At 54.4% G+C, this 9,396-nt stretch overlaps 3 protein-coding genes across 3 annotated transcripts; 2 read left to right on the top strand and 1 right to left on the bottom strand.

The window, feature by feature from the left end:
- Positions 1-1,263: 1,263 nt before the first annotated feature.
- GMORB2_0588 (uncharacterized protein) lies at positions 1,264-2,121 on the top strand (the record flags this gene model as incomplete). The annotated part of the gene is made up of 3 exons (XM_035462573.1): positions 1,264-1,377; positions 1,504-1,646; positions 1,764-2,121. 3 exons carry the CDS (start codon positions 1,264-1,266, stop codon positions 2,119-2,121), a joined length of 615 nt encoding a protein of 204 aa, XP_035325503.1.
- A 2,979-nt stretch (positions 2,122-5,100) lies between these two features.
- GMORB2_0587 (mannan endo-1,6-alpha-mannosidase) lies at positions 5,101-6,497 on the top strand (the record flags this gene model as incomplete). Its single annotated transcript, XM_035462572.1, has 2 exons — positions 5,101-5,197; positions 5,272-6,497. The coding sequence occupies 2 exons, from the start codon at positions 5,101-5,103 to the stop codon at positions 6,495-6,497; spliced, it is 1,323 nt and encodes a 440-aa protein (XP_035325502.1).
- A 319-nt stretch (positions 6,498-6,816) lies between these two features.
- GMORB2_0586 (histidinol-phosphate aminotransferase) lies at positions 6,817-8,238 on the bottom strand (the record flags this gene model as incomplete). The annotated part of the gene is made up of 2 exons (XM_035462571.1): positions 6,817-7,951; positions 8,165-8,238. 2 exons carry the CDS (start codon positions 8,236-8,238, stop codon positions 6,817-6,819), a joined length of 1,209 nt encoding a protein of 402 aa, XP_035325501.1.
- Between the last annotated feature and the right edge of the window lie 1,158 nt (positions 8,239-9,396).

Below are 9,396 nucleotides of genomic sequence, written 5' to 3'. Positions count from 1 at the left end.
AGAAGGAGAGAGGTTTCAGGACACTATCATCCTACACCTTCTAATCAGGTGGAAAAGAAAGGCAGACTGTGTGTGCGAGAGAGAGAAAAGTGAGCGAGTTAGAGGGAGAGGGAGAGGGAGAGAGAGAGAGAGAGAGACAAAAGCATGAATGAGCAAAGACTGAACAAATGAAAGGAAAGAAAAAAAATTAAGAAACTACAGTCTGGACTCTTCCCATCCCCCCCTCCTCTTGGCTACAAAGGACTCGTTTTGTTGGACTCAGCTTCTTGGCCAAGCAATCACAAGGTCCAGAGTCGGTACCATCTCGACTCTTGGCACTTGGCACGCTCGCAAACTCCTGCCTTTCAAGAGAAGAGGGAGAAGAGAGAGAAGAGAGAGGCGGATGGGAGTATCTGTAATCTGCACAGTCATTCATTCTTCAACTGATAATACCAATCATACTAATCATACTACTAATATATTAATCACTCCGTACTCTGTCGGGATCTCGTAAGCTCACTCTTCTTCTCCTTCTCCTTCTCCTTCTCCTTCTCCTTCTCTCTCCCTCTACCCTCCTTCTGCTCTCCCTCATCCTTCCTCCACTCTCGACCAGCATCCCACTTCTGCTACGCGCAACCTGACCGAAGACACGACCCATCTTGTCCATTCTGCTGCGACGGACCGACGAATAAACATTCCCTGCCACGGAGACGACGGACCAGAAACTCGACTGGGACCACATCACCCCTTCTCCACCCACCAACTCTTTCGACAATCACATTCGTCAATTTTTCTCATTTCGAGAATCGAACCTTCTTATACGGACAATACCATCCATACCACCCAGGTCCTGGCTCCGGTTTGGCGGGTTTTCATTTTTTTTCTCTTTCGGGGTTTGATTTTTTTTTTTTTTTGGAGGGGGGGGGTTTTTCCCTTTCAACCTCGCCTATCCTACCTTCGGACCGTCGTCGCGCCGCGCCCTCTCCCCTTGTAACCCACCGGGTCCATAGCCAACCAAGATACAGAAGGAGGGGACTCCGAAGGGGAGGGATCTGCATCCCTCTCACCCTGCCTCGACCTCTCTTCCTCCGGGGGGGGGAGGGGGGACTCAAGTCGGTCATGGGGAGGAGGAGGATGGCCGATTCCTGCGCCCAACAACAGCCAGGGTGCAGTTGCGACAGCCGACCTCGCACGCATCCGCTGTCGTCGTTGGCCGCGGCCGTGCTGCTGTCGCTGTCGCTGTTTGCCACGTCGGCGCGCGCCGATGGCGGCTCGTCGGACACGATGACGGCGGCGGCGGCGGCGACACCCGCTCCCACGATCACCACAGCGCCCGTCTACCTGCCGCATTACAATAATGAGAGTTGGAAGCCTGTGCGGGGGAGCATCCTAGGGATCGTACGTCTCGCCCGTCCTTCCCGGCCTTGCTCTCCGCGCCCGAGCGTGACGCCTCGTCGGCAGCCAGGCGTCCCTTCTTGACGAGGAACCGGACAGTGAGCTGACGAGAGATGATTGGGAAAACAGGACTCCACCGCCAACGAGACGACGTACACCATCTTCTGCCCTTCTGCCACGCAGCCGACCTGCGATCTCAATGTCGAGATCCCCTTCATCATCGTCAACGGACCCGGAACGGTGCACTGGTCGGGATCCATCACTTCACAATTGTACGTCGTCCGAGTCCAACTCTTGCCGAGTTCAACCCTTGCCGGGTCCAACTCCTGCCGAGCGAGCACATGGGGACTGACTTGACCGAAACAAACCACTCCCCCCCCGAGAAAAAGTACCGCCTACCTGGGATGCGACCTCGTCGGAACCACTGAAGCCACATGCTCGGGCTACTCGAGCTACGGCCCCAGATTCCCACCCGGCCCACCGAGCCAATCGACCAAGATCAACTGGACCTCGACCCTGTCCGGATCGGCCGTGCAGTGGGGCACGCTGACCTTGGTCGACCTCCCAGCAACGGCCACCGACGACGGTAGCTCCTCGTCGGGTTCGCCTACGGCCCAGACATCGAACGAGTTCTACTATACGCCCGAACCCACGAATGCGGGGACGCGACCTACGCTCAGCTTGTGGTCCGTCTCGGCAGCCTCTCTCGGCTCTCTCCTTCTCGCGGCAGGCTTCGTGTCCGTCTGAGGGAGGTAGGTACAGATGAGAGATGTGGGAAAGCATCGGAAGAATTGCCATCGATCACATCTTTTGCGGTATCATCTCCCCCCCCCCCCCCCCTTTTCTTTCTCCTCCTCCTCCTCCTCCTCCTCCTCCTCCTCTTCACATGTGGGCACCACCACTCAAGAGGGTCATGGGTGGGGAGGAGGTTCGTGTCCCGGATCGATGATGACGGCCGGATATGAAGCGACGGAAATATGATTTGTCCTACGGCATGACTTGGCCAACAACGTCAGCATTCATATCTGGCGATAGGAGAGTGGAGGATGAAGGTTCTCCCCAGAAGCAGATGATGGATATCGTCACCATGGGTCATATAAAAAAACCACCTAAAAACAAAACTAAAAAAAAAAGAAAGAAAGATATAACAAAGATGGAAAAGTTTGGGAGGTGGAAAAACATCAGCGACTCTCTTTTTGTCTCTCCTTCTTTTGGCGTTATGACCACCTGAGTAAGTTGGTGGCTTTTTTACTCTCTTTCTCTGTCTCTGTCTCTCTGTCTCTCTGTTCTTCTTCTTCTTCTTTACTATTCTCCACTGCATTGTACATTCGGGCGGGCGTTTTGAAGCATTTCCTCTCCATCGCTACCAGTATTATCCGGCGATATTATTTTTCACCACTACCAGTACTATCCTGAGAGTTTACAAACATCTAGTGTATGACGCTGGATAATTCGAGCATTGCATCAATCCGGGGCGAGCTGAGCATGAATCGTCTGTCGAGAGCTGTGACTGAATGCTACTCCTAGTAGTGGTACTGATTACATCCATACGCAGAGCAGTATTAGCAGCATCAGCAGCAAATCCATGAAGAATGGCTAGAGTTGAAAAAAATACATCGACTTTCTACTCGAAAAAGATCCAGGAGAGAGAGAGGGGGGTATGGAAGTGAAAAAGAGAAAGAAAAAGAAGATCCCCCCTGATCTGCCACACCATCTTTCCCAACCTTGGGTTCTCTCTGCCGATCATGACCTTGCAGGGGGGGGGGGGGGGGGGCCCCCCTGGGGGGGGGGGGGGGGGGGGGGGGGGGGGGGGGGGAGAGGGGTATGATATTCTCATGGGGTTGCAATATCGTACATGTAAAGAGACATGTAAAGAAAGAGTTGTTGTTGACCTTGGAGGATTCTTGGCTAGCTGGTAATAATGATGCTCGGCATTCCGTATCGCAGAGTACGGAGTACGGACTCAGATAGTATTATTATCCGTACGAGTAGTATTACATTAGTATCAATACTGTTATTACATTGTAGGGCGCAGCATTATTACTATACATGTTGTTATAGAGATTATTATGAGAGTGATAATGATACATGTACAACTATTACAGAGAGGTATCCCAGACCGGGTAAGAAACAATACATCACAGTACGAGTACGATAGTAGCAGAGACGAATAAAAGACCGGAGATGAAGGCCAAGCCGTTGGCGGAGATGGGAATTCTTGGCACGCAGCAGCACATGGATAAATGGGTACTTTTCCGTCCTTTTCTCCCTCTCTCGCTCTCCCTCTCTCAAGTCCCCTATGCATCAATACGGAGTACAGAACAGAGTACGGGATATACGTAACAGTATCAATCCTCGTAATCACCGCTTTTAGACTCCCCCCCCCCCCCNGAGAAAGAAAAAGAAGATCCCCCCTGATCTGCCACACCATCTTTCCCAACCTTGGGTTCTCTCTGCCGATCATGACCTTGCAGGGGGGGGGGGGGCCCACCGTGAAGGGGAGGATGGGGAGGTCGGGTCCAGCAGGTACGATTTTATCATGAATCACGATTTAACCACGGTCGGTGTCGTTTCAGGTTTTCATGCTTGGATCGGAATCGACTGGCTGACACTGAGTCAACGTGTACGGGTGAGGAATAATACGTGTTACGGACGTCGGATACGTCGACGACCCTTTTTTATATTCCCTGCGGTACGGGTAGGTGTTGGTCGGTATTTCAGACTCTCTCTTCTTTCTTCTCTCTCCCTCTTTCCTTCTTCTCTTCCTTCCTCTCTTCCTTCTTCTCCGTCTTTCTCTCGGCATCTACGACCCTTTCTTTTTTTCCCCCTTCTTTCCTTCTATCGAGGAGAAGGAGAGGAGTAGAACCGGAAGGAGGCAGCTCCAACGTCTGCAGGGCTCTTGACACTTTTACGGTAAGCCTGATGGGAAAAGTTTCAAGAGTAGATGGAGACTGTCATCTACGGAGCATGACTTGCTGTATGATGGAGTCTATAGACGACGATGTTTACCACTGCTGCTGCTGCTGCTATTACTCAGAGCCATGAAACTCTTACACTATCGTCATGAAAAGTACAAGATGGAATAGCCCTGATTCGAAAAGTAAAATAGACAGATAGATAAATGATAGAAGAAGAAGAAAAAGGTAGCGTCATGACATCGCTCGGGGAGGCGGGGAAATAAGAGAAGAAAGAGTGTGTGTGGAGGGGTCCAGATCCCCCGACCAACTGCCCTGAACGTGTCTAATGGACCCTTGTAAGGGTTCTGTATCGGTCGGTAATGATGGCATTGCTATGCGATGCTGTAATGCTGTACTCCGTGTACTCCGTATCAAATACTTGGTCCCCTGGGGATATCCGGGGCTGGAAGGGCGGACAGGAATGATCCATTCACATACACGTCCAAAGCGCGCCCTGTTCTGTCTCAAAACATGATTCTCTCTTACCTGTGCTGCTCTTCTTCTTCTTTTTGACGTTCACGCTCTTTGCACCTCATACATATTGCACATCCATCCCTCTCTTTATATTCATTCTTTCCCTCTTTCCCTCGCCGGTCGAGCACTCTTCTCCTTCTCCTCTTCTTCTCCTTCTTCTCCTTCTCCTTCTCCTTCTTCTCCTTCTTCTTCTACACTCCCTCGGCTCTCTCCATCTCTCACCGTCTCTCTCCATCTCTCTCCATCTCGTCCTTGTATAGCAACTGGGAAGAACCCCCCCCCGAAGGACCCAAAAATGATGGGCGTCTGGCACATGGCAGCCCTGGCTGGCTTGGCCACTGCTGTTCCTCGGAATATCATGATGCCCACATCGCTCGATATCCAGAAGGACTGTAAGTCGAAAGAACAGACGGACCGCCATTCTCACCCTCATCTCCCGTCGACGATCATGGCTGACACCCACCAGACTCGATCCGCAATGTGGCCGCCACCATCGCCAGAGACGCCATGACGTACTACAAGGGCAACACGTCGTCAGCCACGTCGGTGGCGGTCGGGGACCTGTCAGACCCGTACTACTGGTGGGTGGCCGGCGCGCTCTGGGGCGGCATGCTGGACTACTACCACTACACCGAGGACGCGAGCTACAACGACGAGGTCCTGCAGGCGCTGACGTCTCCGCACAACCTGGGGCCCAACTTCGACTACGTACCGCCCGAGCACGCCTCCGAGGAGGGCAACGACGACCTCTACTTCTGGGGGTCGGCGGCGCTGGCGGCGGCGGAGCGCAACTTCCCGCAGCCGGACGAGTCGATCCCGTCCTGGCTCGACATCGGCGCCAACGTCTTCGAATCGCTGCGCAGCCGGTGGAACACGACGGCCTGCCGCGGCGGCGGCCTGGCCTGGCAGATCTACCCGGACAACCCCAACGGCATGGACTACCGCAACTCCATCACCAACGGGGGCTTCTTCCAGATCGCCTCGCGCCTGGCCCGCGCCACCTCCAACGCCACCTACGCCGACTGGGCCGCCAAGGTCTGGGACTGGTCGTGGGACGTCGGCTTCATCGACCACGACTCGTGGCACGTCTGGGACGGCGCCGGCGCCGACCAGGACTGCTCGCAGCTCAGCCGCTCGTCCTACACCTACACCAGCGGCGTCTACCTGTACGGCGCCGCCGTCATGGCCAACCACACCGCCGGCGACGCCGGGGCCACCGACGACCGCGGCAGCAACGTCTGGGCCGTCCGCGCCGCCCGCCTCCTCGACGGCGCGGAGTGGTTCTTCGGCCCCTATCCCAACGCCACCGACATCATGTACGAGGGCGCCTGCGAGCCGGACAACTCGTGCAACGCCGACATGGAGACGCACAAGGCCTACCTCGCCCGCAACATGTGGCAGGCCTCCGTCATGCTGCCCGACCTCAAGCCCAAGGTCCACAGGCTACTCGGCACCTCGGCAAAGGCCGCCGCCGCCACCTGCACGGGGGGCGACTCGGGCACCGCCTGCGGCATGAAGTGGTACACGGGCGCCTACGACGGCCACGTCGGCCTGGGTCCTCAGATGACCGCCCTCGAGACCATCCAGGGTCTCCTGGCTGACAAGGCCGAGCCGCCTCTGCGGGGTGATGACATCCACACTGTCCGTCACGTCAACTGGGCTGCTGTCGACCCGTACAGGACGGGTAACTAGGTAGAGTATCTTGTTCAGTGACGTATCTAGACGGAAAATAAAAAATTGATGAAATAAAAATGAAAAACGAAAAATGAAGAATAAAAATTGCATAGTTCTTGGAAACGAAGAGAGGAAGATGATTCCTCTTCATGACAAACAAATGTGAAACGTCTCGACCCATTTGCAACGTTGAAATCAGACAGACGAAATATATATACTCGGCAGCGCCTCTCCTTTCTTTTTTATATGTATTTTGTATATGAAAGTTCCAATGTCATTAAAAATGCTACTTTTTTTAAAAAAAAAAAAATTCTATTACGTTGCGAAGCAGACCAATCTACGCCCCCCTGACCTCGACCAAGACGGTGCGCAGAGCATCGAGGAAGCGGCTGACCTCGTCCTCGGTGCCGACCGTGATGCGCAGACAGCCCAGGCAGCCGTGCTCTTTTCCGCGGAAGCGCACGACCACGCCCTTCCTCTCGGCCAGATGCTCGTACACGGCGAGGGCGGTGCCGTTGTCGGGCTCGCCGGCGGCGTTGAGGATCTCGTAGAGGAGAAAGTTGCTGTCGGTGCCGCCGCGCAGGCGGCCCACCCCGGGGATGCCGCGGAGCTCGCGCACGAGGCGGTCGCGCTGGGCGGTGGTGCGGTCACGGTTGGCGCGCATGACGGCCAGGCCGGCGGGGGCGAGGGCGGCGGCGGCGAGCGCGCTCGACGGGCTGGACACGTTGTAGGGGGCCTTGAGGTTGTTGAGCAGCGACGCGATGGGTGGGGACGTGAAGGCGGCGCCGACGCGGATGCCGGCCATGCCGAAGGCCTTGGAGAGGGTCTGCATGACGACCAGGTTGGGGTACCGGGCCGCGAGGGGGGCGGCCGAGGAAGCCTCGGGCGCGAAGTCGATGTAGGCCTCGTCCACGACCACGACGCCGTTCCACGTCGGGTGCGAGAGGATGCGCTCGATGTCGTCGCGCGCCAGGAGGGATCCGGTCGGGTTCCCCGGCGAGCACAGGTACACGAGCTTGACGGCCGACGGCGACGATGACGAGAGGGCCTTCATGACGGCTTCGACGTCGAGGCCGAACGTCGGGGCGGGCAGGAGCGGGACCTTGACCATGGACACGTCGTTGATCTGCGCCGACACCGAGTACATGCCGTACGTCGGCGGGCAGGTCAGCATGCTGTCCCGGCCGGGGACGCAGAAGCACCGCAGCAGGGCGTCGATGGCCTCGTCGCTGCCCACGCCCACGAACAGGTTCTCCGGCGTCAGGACGTCGGGTCCGCGGAGGTCGCACAGCTTCTGCTTCAGGTCGCGCTGGTGGGGGTCCGGGTACCGGTTCAGCCGGAGGAGGTCGAGGTCGACATCGCTCGTCTCTTGCCAGACGGAGGCTACGCGAGTCGAGTCGGGATCGAGGGAAGGGCCGTGGGCATTCTCATTGGCGTCGAGCAGGACGTTTGTCCCGTCGTCTTTGTAATCGCTTTTTTTGTTTTCGTTTCTTGTCAGTTCTTCTTCTACTTCTCTTGGGTTTAATTTTTTTTTCTCTACTCAATTTCTCTTTTTTTTGAGGGAGGAGGGGGGGGGGGTTTAAATTTTGAAGGATCACAAGGATGGAGGGGTGTGCGGGGGGGAGGGGTACTGAAGAAGAAGAAAAAATGGAAAATGGATGGATGGATAATGGGAGGAAACATACTCTCTCGCACAGCGGTATGGCTGCAGAGTCAGAATATTAGGACGTGCACACGTCTCGATATTGAATGGCGACATTATGCGTTGTCTTCTTGTTTGGTGTGTAGGACTCGGTGTTGGGCAATTGGTGATGAATGGAGAGAGAGAGAGAGAAGGAGAATCTGGGAGAGAGATCTGGGAGAGATCTGGGAGAGATCTGTCTGTCGCTTTCCAATGCGACTTTTTGTCGTCGTCGATGATGGAAACGGGAGATAAAGGAGATGCAATAATACATGACCACATTTTTTATATACGAGATATGAGTCATGCTTGTGACTTTTCGCTCCGACCACCATCAACTGCTCCGAGGGCATTCACTCAGTCATATCACTGTCTTCATCACTCCGTCAAACTGAACGCGGCACAACCGTTGTCAAGTCTTTTTTTTTTTTTTTTTTTTTTACAATTACAGGGGAGTACACATTGCTTCTCGTCTGTCAGTAACCCCCCCATATATCATGATTGATACCTTGACTCGTCGTTGCTACTTTTACACGTATAGGGTAGCATGCTGTATTCAGAGCTCGGCAGATATATGTGTGTTTATATATATGTGCTTATATACATGTGTTTACGGGAAATAGGGGGACGCCGTGATCTGATGGTTGAGCCAATCAGCCCTATTCAAATCATTGGGAAATACTGATCAGGATTATCGGATGCAAGGACACGAAGAGAGCTGATGTCGCCGTGTACCTGACAGCGAGTGGCACCCTTCGCTGCTGCTGCTGCTATAAGCCGGACTCGGCCAAGAGTTGGTGTAAATACTGCGTACACATGTACAAATAGTAATCTGTAATCTGTAATCCGTACAGCTTACATGGCTGAGTACACTGCTGAGTACACTGCTGAGTATACTGAGCCCCCCCCCCTCCCCACTGGTGACCGACGTACTCTGCTGTAATAATCTGTACTCCGTACTGGTAATGATATATGAACATGCAATATTATTATTCCGTAGTAATAGTAAGATACTGCCCGCGGTAATACGGAGTAATACAGTCATACTTCAGTATCATTAGCAGGCAGTATTACTATTAGTACTACCAACGCCTGGACAGCCAGCAGCCGTACGATTTCATGACCTGGAAAAAAAATAAAAAATAAAAATAAAAGTAAAAAGCTGCGTCAAGCATCACTCGACATATCAAGAGGAAACCCCTCACAACCCCCCCCCCCCCCCCCCCCCCCCCCCCC

Source organism: Geosmithia morbida (genome assembly GCF_012550715.1).
Source record: "Geosmithia morbida isolate 1262 chromosome Unknown scaffold_0, whole genome shotgun sequence".
Lineage (NCBI taxonomy): Eukaryota > Fungi > Ascomycota > Sordariomycetes > Hypocreales > Bionectriaceae > Geosmithia > Geosmithia morbida.
This window is presented reverse-complemented; position numbering and strand designations above follow the sequence as displayed.